At 33.7% G+C, this 15,122-nt stretch overlaps 1 protein-coding gene across 2 annotated transcripts in view; it reads left to right on the forward strand.

Moving 5' to 3' along the window:
• The window catches only part of LOC122627684 (kielin/chordin-like protein), a 307,939-nt gene that overhangs the window by 1,857 nt on the left and 290,960 nt on the right, over positions 1-15,122 (forward strand). For both annotated transcript variants that reach the window (XM_043809009.1, XM_043809011.1), the window contains exons 2-3: positions 1,340-1,816; positions 8,541-8,683. In XM_043809009.1, the coding sequence (XP_043664944.1) occupies positions 1,668-1,816; positions 8,541-8,683 (292 nt within the window). In that variant the 5' untranslated portion in view covers positions 1,340-1,667. The remainder of the gene's footprint in view (positions 1-1,339; positions 1,817-8,540; positions 8,684-15,122) is intronic.

The following is a 15,122-nucleotide window of genomic DNA, read 5'->3' on the forward strand; positions in this document are numbered from 1 at the left end:
TCTCTCTCGATCCGTACCAGCCATCACGCTTGATGGTATAATTAGGAGGTTGACGTGAAAGAAAGGGAAAATTGGCAGGCTCGTTCTAATCTACTTCGGTTTCAGTATAAACCGTGACTCCTAAAGATTTTGGAATTACGTCAAGTTGATATATCATCTATGAAGATTTTCGTAGCGGTTGGAATTTTTATATTGGATTAATACAACCGTGTTAATCGTACAGCTTAAAATTCTATATTCGTAATATATTACTATTATCTTTCTCTGGCTTAAATTACGTACAAACGTTTTTAAGATATCGCTTCTTTTCGATATTTATTTGTGAAATATTTTCCTTTTTTTTTTTTTCTATATTAACAGCTTAAACATCGATATTATAATTAGTATCTTGTGACGAAATTATTATAAATGACTTTCATTGAGAGAGTTTAACTTTGACGTACGAAAATCGTATTAATAATATAGCCTATGATTTTTATACTAATTCATATTTCAGATGTATTCGTAGCATTCGATTAGAACAGATGATTATCTCCTGTCGTTTGAATCTATTGAATTTCATAGAAATATTTTTATAAGAAAAAATTTCCTTTTTATTTTTATATTTTATTAACAACCTTGAGTACCGATAACATAATTAAATTCTCGATAGGAGACTACCTTAGCCTACTTTCTTCGAGTATAAACTATGAAATTTCTCCGGAGGGTATTCTCGTTTCTCGCATAAATCAAAAGTTGACTTTTTGCTATCGGATTCTCGTGGCTTCCTTCATCTTCTCTCTCTCTCTCTCTCTCTCTCTCTCTCTCTCTCTCTCTCTATTTCTCTTTCTCTTTCTCTTTCTCTTTCCTTATTCTACCTTTACCGACACCTCCCTCCGCACCCTTCGATCATCGTGTTTCACGCGAAGGGGACGGTTATTCTTAGACGGTGAGTCGAAACGAAGTGTGTACACGCATCGGTGCCTTCCATTTATCACTCTCATCGTATTCGTCGTCTTCGAATCGGTTCTCGTACATACCTATATACGTATGTATGTACTTGGAGCTATCGTAATTCACCGATGTGTCCTTTTAGCGAGAAAATCGAGGAAGAATTCTTTCTTTTTAATAGTATTTTTCCTTTCTCTTTCCTCCTTCTTCTTTTTTTCTTTTGTTTAAACACCCACACGCACAGACAAAAAAGATAGGAACATTTAAACGTACATGAACGTGACATGCATAGGAGTAAACTTTCGGATGGTCAGCTCGTGAGAGAAAAGAGAAAGAAAAATTGCAAGATAGTGTGCGTCGAACGAAAGAAAGAAAGAAAGAAAGAAAGAAGAAATCGCGTGCGTTTTAGATGCGAGTAGGTGCATCGGGGGTGATAAATCGGGGCGCAAAGGCGCCGTCGCGTCTCCGTGCTGCTCTCTCGACGTGATGCTGCTACCATCCTCTGTGACCGTACTACTCGTGACCGAACGATCGTGAGTGTTGGATTCTCTCGTGGGAGAACGTTAATCGGTTTGATTCTTCTTCCTCTTCGAGGAGGAAGAGGAAGAGGAAGAGGAGTAGGAGGAGGTGGTGGTGGAGGTGGAGGTAGAGGTGGAGGGTTAAAGACAAAACGAAAAAAAAGAAATAGAAAGTAAAGCAAAATAAAAGTGGAAGAGGTGAAAAGAAAGGAAAAAAAAATGAGGGCTTCGTTGCTACTCCTGGGGGGCATTATCGTCGTTCTCTCGATCGCGGTTGCGAGGGCACTATCTTGTGTATGTTCACCGCTCGAGTGTGACGTACTCACCGACGAGGATTGCCCTGGAGGTCTCACCTGGGATCCCTGCAGGTAACTAGCCACATTTGCTTTTCGTACGAGCTTGTACCTGCTTGAATAGCGTGTTCTTGCCGACGGGATATACCACGAGAAAAATACATTTAAACTTACTCGATGTAACTCTGACCGATGTTGTTTTTTTTTTCGTCCATTTAGTTTTGTGTTTTCGTTTTGTTTACCACTCGTTCGTATTTGTTTCTAATTCTAGAGAGGAGAAATAGAGAAGGACGATGTAACAATGACGATAATATTATTACGAAGTACGTAATTATCTTTTGTGAAATATTTGAGAATAATGTTTCTAGAGACTATTGATTGGGTATTGTAAGAATTCCTGGATAATTTTTTCTTTATTTTTATTTATTTATATCGAGTGGATTAGTCATTGCGGTTGAAACGAAATTAAATGATTCATGATTGATCTTTCTTATTTTTTTAATATTATACTTTTTATTATATTATCGTCTAGTACTTTAGGACGAGTACTAATAAGGCTAAAATGATGTACGCGCGACTACACACATACACCAATTCATATGAGCATATTTTGTGCGGTATAAAAAATGTATATTTCTTATCGTATATTCCTTTAATAGAAAGTTATGGATAGATCAAAATAAACGTGTCAATCAATGGATATTAAGGAAATTTAACGAACAGAAATTTTCCGGTTCTTATCGAGGAAACTCAAAATAATTTATGCGAAAACTAATCGATAATTTAACAGACGAAATATTTTTAACCACCAGGCATTGATCACCTAATTTACGAAGTTAAAAAACTATCTGCGATTTTGAAATGACTTTCAATGATCCGTCAAAATAAAGAAAGCTTGATTCGTGATTCTGAGGACGTACCAATGAATATTTTTGAAATTGTTAAAAATGATATCTCCTTTGCGATTTGCAAAGAAAACCGTAACAACAACGAACGAATAATAATTATTTTATTCTTTGAGCTCAGGTAAACGGTTCTTCGAGGGAACGCAATATCCAAGCTTCCGTGTACTTAATTAAACGAACGAACAGGGTGAAAGAGAAAGAAGGAGAGAATTCGCTCGGTTGAACGTGTACTTAATGTGAAACAATTCGTAATGGATTCTTACGTTTCTTTTATTTTTATGTCAGCTGAGATGTAGATAAACATGTTACGTTCAAAGTGTTCCATTTGGAGATTATAGGTGTACATAATGGTTAGTTATTAAGTATATATACATACATATGTATAACATCCATACAATTTGTTTAATCCGATCGATACTGTTACATTCATTACATTAACCGATTGTTTATATATATATATCTTTTTAATTATCATTAGATCTACATGTCTAATATAAAATATAGAAAAAATAACGATTAACGTAAGAATGACAGAGATCACATACTATTGATATTTTTTATTATCTAATACATTACGTTATAATTAGGTGGTGAAATAATAGATAAAATAATCTGATAAATAATAAAATACGGAAAAATCAATCTGTCATAAATCAAATATCATCAATAAAATACGGAAAAAGATCAATTTGTCACTTCAAACGTATAATTCGATTATTACTTATATATATATATATATATATATATATATACATATATTCTCCAATATATTACTTTGAATCTAACATATAAGTATACGCACACACATACGTATGAACACACACACGCACATACGCACGCGCGTATATGCATATATATATACACCTACTTACTCGTTAGGACGTACCCGAGATGATCGAAGTCTCGAAGAACGGAACTTGACGCTCGACGAAGGACCTCTTTTGTCGTGGCACGCCCCATTCAACAGAGTTACTCTTGCTTGCATTAGATAACCGTGTTATCACACAGAGCTCTTTGACATATAAAGGGCGAGTCGTTTAACGCTTGTATCTTAAGTACTTTTCGTGTTTTTAAAAGGATACCGAACAATCTCGAAAGGTAAACTAGTGCGATGTAAAAGGGTGTAATATCTAAAAATTAATCATTATTACGTCATTCCAATTCTTTACTCGTGATAACGAAGATTCATTAACGCAACGCGCACGTGTATTAAATCGCAAAAAATTGAATCAAGAATAAAATTTGTCAAATTTTATTCCATTCTCGATTACGATCCATTCTATTGATATTGTAAATTTCAATAAAGGAAAAAAGTATTTCATTTTTCACATACACTTTTCTCATTTTTTTTCTTTTCTTTTTTCGTTAATAATAATCATTCGTTAATAGTACGGGAAATATCGTTATCGATGATTTTTATTTTAACCACCATGCAAACATACATTCGAGTAGAGAATAATGTTACGTATTGTGACTATTTTAAAACGACATTCAACTCGCATTCGTAAACGACCCGACGAAAAGCAGGTCAGAGTCGTTTACGGACATCTTGAATCACTGGGCACAATCGTATCCACTTATCGTTTTCGGTTACATCAACGATCTCGATGCGATGTCCAACACGAAACATCTTTCTTTGACTTATTTATTTAGTTTTTGCCTTGCTTTGACTTGCAGAGTATGTCGATTTTGAAAAAGATTTATAGACAGTAGTATACATGTAAATAATTTTTCAGGATAATCCTAAACTTCTTTGTTTCATTTGAATTATTCCATACGTGTTTTTTTCTTTCTTACTCTCGAATTTTTTCATTATATATATATATATATATATATATATATATACACATACATATATAGGTACATGTATACATAGAGAGAGAAAGAGTGAATCGTGGAATTTTTTCATTCGATATTTTTAAAAAAGATAAATAAGAAAATTCGACGATTGTAAAAGACTTTCGTAATCGTTACTCCAATCGGAAACGCTCGATATTTCTTTTTTACGTATTCCGGATGAAATTGACGAGATTTCGATGGAAATTAAGCGATGAGCAATTACGAAATATCATCGTTGTTAACTCGCTTTGACGCGACGAAACTCTCTTTCCATCGTATCTTCCTAACTCACCCTCTTCTCTTTTCTTCTCTCGTTCGAAGCGACCCTTTTTCTTCGCGCTCTTTGAAATTGCACGCGAGAACGAGAGCGGTCCACTTGAAACGGGAGGAAGTTACTTGTAAGGTGAACAATTTGAACGTAATTGCTTTTCGAGTGGCGAGAGCCGTATGTCCGATAGATCTGATCGATCCAAAGAGAGATGGAGAGAGGGACAGAGAGGGGAGAGGAAGTGAGAAAGAGAGAGAGAGAGAGAGAGAGAGAGAGAGAATCGAATAAAAATCGTAGGAGATTGGGATTTCGGATTGATTCGTGAATCATGACGTGGCTCGTTATTGCCAGCTTCCGTTGAACGAGGAACGAAAACCATCGATCTGCTGACTCTACGATATAGAATCCTGTTCATCATTGTTCCCACTCCGACACTCTGACACACTCCTCATCCTCGTTCCCTACCTCTGGACCAATATCCATTTAAACTTTTAATTTCGCTTAATTTATCGAAAATTGCATTTCGATTCGAAAACTTTCTTAATAGCTTGTCGTTCGTCCCGTTCGTTTTTATCGAGATCGCAAATTCAATGTCGTTGATAAATTTATACGCAACTCAGAAGAAGCTTGGAATCGATTTTAAAATCGTACATTCCTTCTACCTTCCATCCCCTCTTCCTCCCCTTTTCCTTCTCACCCTTCTTTCTGTCAACTAAAATCACATTTGTTTTTTTGTTTATCACTTTTTCCCTTCTCTCTTTTCTTCCTTTTAATTTTATTTATTTTTATTTAATCTTCATTGCTAACATACACACACACACATATATATATATACATATATAAATATTTCAGGAACGACCTCTCGATGTAGTTGTACAAAAGTTTTACGTTCTCGATCTATTGTATTCGTACTCATGCGAATATTGTGTAAAATTGAAATGATGTAAAGATATGAAACCTGCATCTGATTAACGAACTATGTTAGAGCCAAAGGTTCCTTTCGGATATTTGTTATTATTATTTCGTTGTATTATGATAGAGAAAAGATGAATCGTGGTTGAGTTATTTCGAATATAATTAGATTTCCTCGTTAAAACATTTGCATTGATTACGAATAAAATGAAATCATGTCACGAATGGAACATTTTGTTCGCTGGTCAAATCTTGAGAGCTTGAAATGTTAATTCCGATAGCTTTTGTGTGCTCATCCTCGTTCGAGAATAGGAACGAGGAGATCGTAACGATCGTACAAAATACGAAAACGTCGAACGACCGAGCGTAATACAACATTTTAGCCATAGTAATTTCGTCACGTATCTATCTATGTATGTACATACATATGTATGTATGTATGTATCTACGTATCTGTGTATGTACACAGAGATAGTTCCCTTTCGAAGGAGAGTAATCTTTATAAAATTCTGCCTGTATGTTACGTGTGTAGGTATATCTACGTGGTTATACTTGCAATCGACATTTTATATGGTTATGCTGATTCGAATAGCTCGAAATTGAATTTCAAAAGGAACAACAGAATATCGCGAGAAGCTTCGTACTCAGCCAAGCTTATTTCTCATCATTTCTCTTCGCCGACCTACGAGAACGTACACCTCCTTTAACACCTCTTCCTTCTCTCTCTTCTCTCTCGTAGATAAATTCTAGTCGATGCTTTCCACGTTCTATCTTCGAGAAATTCTCGCGTTTGTGATCGTATCTCGATGACAACTTGAGAAAGAACGGATTCGTTTCTACGTGTTTACTGTGTTGAATACAGAGATTAATGTAACGAGAATACAAACGTAACGTTTGATTACGTTAATAATATATTACCTTTGTAATACATTTTTATAGTTTGATCTAGTAATTTCACTCAAAACATAATTTTGCGTTGGATACGTATAAATCATAGAAATCCAAGTGATCTAGTCTACGCTTAGAAACAAATTATTTTTTGAATTTATTAATTATTTTTGTAAATTAATATTTTATTTTGTTCAGTATTCATTCAATTCCGTTCGATCTATACTACTGAGGGAAACGAAATTTATTTGATAGTTTTATTCACAGAAGAAGATAAATAAATCAATTAGACGAAATAGATTACTTCAAATACAAATTTTTATATCTTCACGAAAATAGAAAAATATCAACGTTCAAGTTCAGTTAGTTTAACACCGGAGATATTTAATACTGGACATTATTTATACGACTAAATCGAAAAATGGTCGGAAAACTTATGAGATAGCAAATAGAAATTGTAATTTCTCTACTATTCAAATAACGATTCGTTGATATAGCGCAACTCATTATACGAGCTTCGTTTCTTCCATTACGGAAAATTTAAAATCGTTTAAAACATTATTACTTTCTCTCTTTCTCTCTCTTTTACACACTCGCACCCATGTACATACACACGCGCATAAGCACATACAACTTTTTCTCTCGTTATTTTCCAACGAAAATTCAATCGAATTTTTTCCTCGTATCGTCAAATTTCCTCTATATTCATTTTTTTTTTTTTGTTAAATAATGATGTTATACAAGGTGTTCCAAAGTTTCGATAATGACCGAGGAGGAAAGTGACAGAGAAACTTTCGTCTGAAAATTTTACCCTCTATCGTTCCCTCAATAATCAATTATGAGTTTTGGGACATTCTGTATATAGAACAAAAGGGAATAGATTCCCTAGGTAGAGTAGAAAAGGAATGGGAGAGAAAGAGAGGACAGATTGTCGTCAGGCACGAAATGAGATTGTACGGGCATTCACAGTATCAGGAATTTATTGGAAAATGTTTAACGTGTAACGTCTATTATGTTGACTCCAATCGTCTTCTCATGGTGTTTGAATTACGAAACTCGATTGAAAATTATTTCACTTTTGTCAACGTCTCTATCGAATTAGAATCGGATTTGGTTTCTTATGGAATGTTTGTAATTTACTTTGTTCAAAGGGGCGGGAAATTGAAACTTTTTCCTACGTTTGGTTGGCCTATAACACGTTAGCGCTTTTTACTCCTGAGTAAACTTTTTCTCTCTTTTTCTTTTCTTTTTTTTTTTTTTTTGGTTTTTAACTCATAGAATCTTCTTTCGGTGAGAAAGAGCAAAACTTTAGGTTCGGTTCGAACGGAAACAACCAAGTTACACGTATTCGTTGTTTGTTCCATCTTCTCCTATCACGAACGACGATTTTATGGTTCTTTTCTTCTCTCAAGGATACGTCAAATCGATGTAAATCACGCGATAGATGAATCAGAAGTTTTAGAAAATTTGCTCAAACAACGGAATGAATATTTGAATAAAAACGATATAAGAATTACATTCATTGTTTAACGATTAATAAATATTATCTCTTAATTTTTTCGACAAAATTTTAGGAAATATTTCATCATCGATCGATCATTCTCATAGTTCTTATTAACAAATATAGACGAATATTAACAAATATAAATAAAATTAGTTTAAACGTTCATAAGAATTGAGGGAGAATAGCGGGTTAATTAAATTCAATTTGATTTCATTTTTAAATATGTTTTTATGTAAATACACGAACAAGCTCAAAAGTACGAATTAAGAAAACAATAACTTGAAACTTGTTACCCACATTTCTTTTCTTTTTTTTTATTATTTTGTTCCCAGAGAAAACAACCGGGCAAAGTCCGAGATATCCTTCCCCTTCGACATACATACTTACATATATACGAGCTATACACGACAAAAATAAAATTATACATTTTATGTGTCTTTCTTTCTCTCTCTCTCTCTTTCTCTCTGTGTATGTATTTTCCAGATGTTGCAAAGTATGCGCGCGCGTTGAAGGTGAACCATGCGGGGGTCTTTTCGGCTTTTCCGGAAGCTGCGCGGTCGGGCTCCAGTGTGTAATCAAAAATCTACTGCCTCACACGCGGGAAGTGGACGAGGGCGTCTGTGCGAGTAAGTTTTTAACGAAATTATTTTCCTTCCACGCGGTTCTACCGCCCATGTCTACCATTCGTTAATTTACAAACGCTTTCCTTCTCTTGTTTCTCGAAATTAAATATCCTCGAGACGTTCAAAAGAGCAGCAGGCAATTTTGCGTACTCGTTCTTTTTTCGTTTTCTTTTTCTTTTTCATTTTCTTGATAAATATTTTTTCTTTGTCTTTCTATACTTTTTGAAAAATTTTTTGTCCTTTTATTTTCTATACATCGATGCGAAAGCAATCTTCCTCTCGTGTCTGAAACACGAACGAGATTTTTTTTTTTGTTTTTTAATAAAATCAGACGAGCAAAGAAAAGTAATGAAGAGGAGAGAGCCGAAAACGACGATTGTTTATCGTAGCGATGTACGGAGTATAAATAAATAAAAAAAGAAAGTAATAATAAAAAAAGAAAAAGACAAATAAAGAGAAAAGAGAAGAGAGAAAGTTTGAAGTGAAAAGTAATGCATGCTATCGTGAAGACTTGGGTTCGCTCCGATGAGGGAAACTAACTTTTTCATTTAGTTCATTCCTAAGCAACTTTGAGAAACTCGAAGAGTACGCGTATGTTATTGTCGAGTTAGTGATTCTTCGCTTCGTTGTTACGGTATTTCGTATTTTAGAAAAAAATTAACCGATAAATCTAAAAATAAAAGATATCTTTTTCCGTTCGATTCGATGTTCGAACAACGAGCTTTTTGTATAGCCTGCGAACTGAAAATGCAGCAATGTCGAAAATTTTAATCGTATCGCGCGTGTAAAAAGGAAGAGAAAAATGTAATAAAACATATTCGCGTTTTGTGGATTTTTTTAAAAAATATTTTCTTCTTTTTCCAACATACTTCGCCGATCGTTCTGTCATCGACGTCGATGAAAATTTTGCACTTGTAACGGATAAAATTTCATGAAATTTTCCGTGTTTACGCGCGCAGGTGTTGAATAAAAAAAAAAAAAAAAAAAAAAAAGAAAAAAGAAAAAAGGAAAAAGAGAAAAGGAAAAACAGGAAAAAGGAAAAAAAAATTTCCAACTCGCGCACTTTACATTTTGTTGTTTAATATTTTCATGTTTATATCGCAAAAATAAATAGATGAACGAATTAGTTTTACACTTTAAAGAATTTTTAATTGCTCTTTTTGAATTCTTACATTCTTACATTATATGTACATTATTTGTTTTTCACGCGATAGGATTAAACATGGAAGTTATTGCTTGTCTTTTTTACGCACCTAATTTCATTCTCCTGTGATTTTCTTAGTGACTATTATATAGTATGTATCCGTAGCAAAACTAATACTCTATTGTTCCCCAGCGGGAAGGCAAGAGAGAAAGAGACAGAGAGATAAGGTACTGTATAAGTACGGTGGACGACCTTAATGTAAAACATCCCGCTGTAATGTCGGTCCGGATCACATTAAGGATATATTACGGGAGTTATGTATACACGCCGTAGGTATTTTAAAAATGATAAAACTCTTCTCTTATGTCTTCCCGTGCAAGATCTTATGCGTCAGCGACAGAGAGTGCTTATCCGACAAAATGAGCTCTTTTTTAGGGATGCCGATATCGGATACGTAGTTTCAGAAATTTTCTTACTTTTTGTCTCTCTCTCTCTCTCTCTCTCTCTCTCTCTCTCTCTTTCTCTTTCTTTCGTACCGTTCTCTCGCGTTTTAATAAAATAAATAATACGAAATTTTAAATGGTTATTGGAAATATATTTGAAAAATATTTATATAGGATATCGTAGAGATCATTCGTTGGGATGTTAGAAAAAAGGAAATATTTATAAATTTCGATAATTGTATTATTACATATAATGTAAATCAAAAGTTAGACAGCCCGCATATTTTCGAGTTATATCCGTTTCCTTAACGATCCGTTAGTAAACAACAATTTTTAAATTTTAATATCAAGTCGTTCGAAACGTTTCCTCTTTTCTTATCACCGTGCACGCATAAATGCACGATTACTTAACTGCACCTACGAACGTTACGATTCAATAAATTTTACGAGGTCACGATCGATCGGTGCCATCGGATTTTGTTCGTTTCTTACAAAATTAGTTATTCTTTGTATTTTATAGTAACGTTTGGTGTGATACTTGGCACTTTTTACGAGACAATCTTTCTCTTTTCATTTTAAACTTGACTGTCTTTCGAGATCCAGCATTAAAACTTGATCTACTCTTTTACGGAAAAAGTTATTCTGTAGAACGATTTTTCAAATACGTTTTTAGCCTACGTTTTCTTTTTCCTTTTCTTTTTTTCTCTCTCTTCGATTCTCTCGATCCATCAAATATAATCGCGCAGTTAGACCGAGCAACCGCTCGAGCTACTACAAACGTCAGAAGTACATTCCAGTTTAAGTCTCCCTAGTGGCTGACTCTCTTGTGCAAGTCGCTTTCTTTTCGCTTTGTACGGTTCCGGCGTCTTTTTTTACTCAGCAATCTTTTTGAAAGTTCTTGACACTTCCACTAAAATAAGACAAGGCTATAGTACAGAACCGACTGACTGTTCCGTAGGCTCCAAACTGAAAATGAACTACTACTGCTATTACTACTACTACTATTACTACTTACTACTACCTACTACTACCTAGTATTACTGCCTACCTACTCATTAGCCACTCACGAATTTAATTGAGCAATTTTTCTGCCAAGTACATATTTAAGCATTATTCGGTAGGAACTTTCGGCAACAGGAACCCTCCATCTTGTAAATTTTCTAAATCACCATCCCTCGAGGAAATCGAGTGAAACCTTTCGAATTTCTCTTAATGACCGATTGAACGAGAAAAATAATATGAAGAACGCGTGCCGTTGTTCCCTCGAATACTTTTGCTTTATCTGACAAAGGAATTTCATTTTTATATTGTTTCAAACGAATTACACGAGTGGATAAATCATTTTTCGTTTTATCTTTGAATATCTCGATAAACAGTGGAAATCGAATCTCCATCGATGATATTACGTTTTCTTTTTTTCACTAACAAAATAATTATTACTCTAATTTATCAGCGAAGTATTATTCGCATTTCCTTTGCCAAATATTCTTTCAGTAAAATTAAAAACAATTCGATCGTTGGAAAATCATGGAAGAGATCACTGTTTACGATATTATTTTTGATCGGACTTGTAATAAACGATAAGTATTGATTTGCTAATTTCCAATCAGGATACCAATACTTGCTTGATTTAGCATGGAAGTAGATATAGACATTGTTTAATTTTAATTATTAGATTTTATCGACGTTATTTTGCGAGTATGCCAGTTCGACGATCACCATTATAGATAGGAATAACAATTCTTGTGTATTTTACACGGTAGCTGACTTTCCACCACGCCTCTCTGCATCGACGACACGATCTGCAGTCGTGTAAATCGACAAACTCGCTGTTGGATCATCGATATTGAAGCCGATTTAAATAATATCGTCGAATGGAAAATTTTCCAATGGGCACTTTGGTAGTGCATACAAGCACAAACGAAATAACGATAAACGATCGACCACAATTTTGTTCCCGATATTATATATTTTTTATTTCTTCACGTTTTTTGTTTTCTTTTTTGGTTTTCGCGTGTGTTTTTTTTTCTTCTCTATACTCGAACTCGTCGACGAATTTTAAAGCCAAACTATCTAACTTTTCAGAATGGGAAGGATCTCTCCAAGTGAAAAGAGCAAGAGAATTGAATTTCGTATTTTTACGTTTCTCATATTTTTCCCGTTTGAAAAAACGAACTCTTCTGCGAATTACAAAACGACGAGGAAAAAAAAATTGTATGCGCAATTTTTGCTTCGCTCGTAATTGCAAGTAGTTTTCTAATGTTAGTAATTGGTATCTGAAGTTGTCGATACGACCTTGGATATATCATTCGAGCGAATTTAATGATTTCTAAAACTTTTCAAACCAGAATTCAAAGTAAGAAATCCAAGAGAATTTTAACGATATATATACGTATTGAAAAGAATATTCATTCCAATCTTTGTCATTGTCTAATATGGATTTTTATTATAGAACATCGTAGGATTTTGTAAATTCTTAAGAAACCATCGAGAACATTGTAATGTTCTTTACGCAAATTGCTTTTATAGGTCGATTTCAAAGAGTTCCTAGTAACAGGCTGTCATTTTTCAGAAGGTTACAAACGATCCGGACGTATACGTTGAGTGATAAATGTGTTCTACGCAACTCGCTCGAAAAATAGTAACGCTCTCGAAACCGACGGGACATGAAATTTTTTATTGATTTTCGTTCGTGTACGGTGTTTCGTTCGTGTACAGTGAGGATGGATAAGTCGACGTTTCACGCGAGAAAAGGCGTAAGAAAGGCGTCTGCAACGAAATCGGCTTAGAAGTTACATCTACTATCTCGTGAGTTTCGTTTATTCTTTGAATGAAAAATTTTTGTCGAGTAAACTTCACGTGGGAACATCTGAAAATGAAATATCTTTTGAGAAGTATTGGGGGGAGGGGTGGGAAGTAGGGGAGAGGTGTAGAAATTGACGTATGTAGGTCACGATGATTTGAAATTGATGGATATGAAAGATGAGAGAGAGAAAGAGAGAGAGACAGAGAGAGAGAGAAAGAGAGAGAAAGAGAGAGAGAGAGAGAGTGTTCGTATTTTTACAAACGTATCTTTTTATTTTTTACTTCTTTTTTCTTTCCTCTTTATTTGTATTCATCGTACCGATAGAATATTGTTACTAAAGTTAAATGTGTAGAATTTGAGTTTCGAACGAGAGAAAATTATTCTCGTGTACGATTATTTTCCTTTGTTAAATATACTTCGTAAATGGTATCTTTTATCGAAATAAGGGTGGGAAAAAAAAAGAAAAAGGAAAAAAAAAGAGAACGAGAGAGACTTTTGACGTATTGGATTTCATCGGCAACAGGTATCTATACACATGTTCTTGGAATTTTTCATCCGTCAACTCGCTGTTTTTTCAGTTATGAATTTTCGAACAACGATTTTACAATTGGGGACGTTTCTCGAAAAATGGTGTATAGATCTATGGTCTCTTTTTCGATGAATTATCTTTAACTAACTGTCATATGTCCAAAAATGTTTCCATAAAAGTTTATCTCGATATTCTCTAACAATTGAGATAAATACAGTGCTTTTTCTTCACTTGTGTTCGGTTGGCCTCCGTTACGTTTTTCGGCAACTCGATTTTGTCCGCTCGAGTTTTATTTAAAGAAAATAAATAATACTTCACTCGTTTTACTATATTTAAGAGCAATGATCGAACGTCAAATTTATTTAGTCGTCGCCGTTTAAAGTATGTATGAATGAATACATGATAACAATTTAGAGAGGAGGAATAGAAAAATATATTTTACAAAAATCTTTTAGAAGGCAAAAGGGAATACAGTCAATGTTCAAAATACAGTCTCTATTGTAAAATAAAATAAATCTATCAACAAATGGGAACATCTTTACATCATATTGTTTTAGATTCAACTGCATCTATCTACGGAAAAATCGGTACGATACAGAAGAATTAAAATACCATTAAATTTTCATTTTGTACAAGTAAATTAAAAAAAAGGAAAAAGATGTTCGTGATTTATATAAATATTTAGATGACGAAAGTTTTCAATGATTAAAAACAATCTTTGAAGAAAGTAATATATCACAACGAAAGATTAAATATTCAAAGTATTAAAACTTTTTAAATTAAAATTATTATTTTCTATTTTCCTCAAACAAACAAAGTTCGCTACAAAGTTGTATGAATTTATTAGTAAGTAGGTAGAATACATATATTTCTTTTATATTTCTAATATATTTATTAATCGATTATTTCTTTTCTTTATTCGTTTCATCATTGTTAAAATTTATTAGTTTATTTTCGAATGGTGTTATCGTACATTCATATTATACACTTTATGTAAATAACAACATTTTTTAAGAGTCACGCAATTAACAATTCCCAATAACGTAGGAATATAAAATAAAAAAGTAAAGCTAAAATTTCTTTTTTTTAGAAACATTCTCTTAGAAATATTATGGAGAACGAGTAGAACGAAAGAAATTCGCGACGAGTTTACTTTCAGTATTTCGTGATTTCGAGGGACATAAACGTTTTCGAGTGAACATAGTTTTAGGTGCTTTACATTTAAGTACTTATAATTACTACTCGTCGACATAGACAATATTAATGGAAGAGAATTTAACCATGTTCATATCATTAATACGAACAACTCACCAGACGTTATGCGATTAAACTATCCAATAATTCTATGTATCCTATGTGGTGACGTTTTCCGTACACTCGATCACTCTTTTCACTAGATATAACGTAAAATACTCAGGGAATTATCGATTGTTCTTTGTATAACAGTATGACTTGCTTTCAGAAATGATTGAGTAATACTACTGCGTGTCTTGGCTGTCTATGGCAAGAATAGAAAAAAA

The sequence above is a fragment of the Vespula pensylvanica genome, chromosome 3 (assembly GCF_014466175.1).
Source record: "Vespula pensylvanica isolate Volc-1 chromosome 3, ASM1446617v1, whole genome shotgun sequence".
NCBI classification, from domain to species: Eukaryota; Metazoa; Arthropoda; class Insecta; order Hymenoptera; family Vespidae; genus Vespula; species Vespula pensylvanica.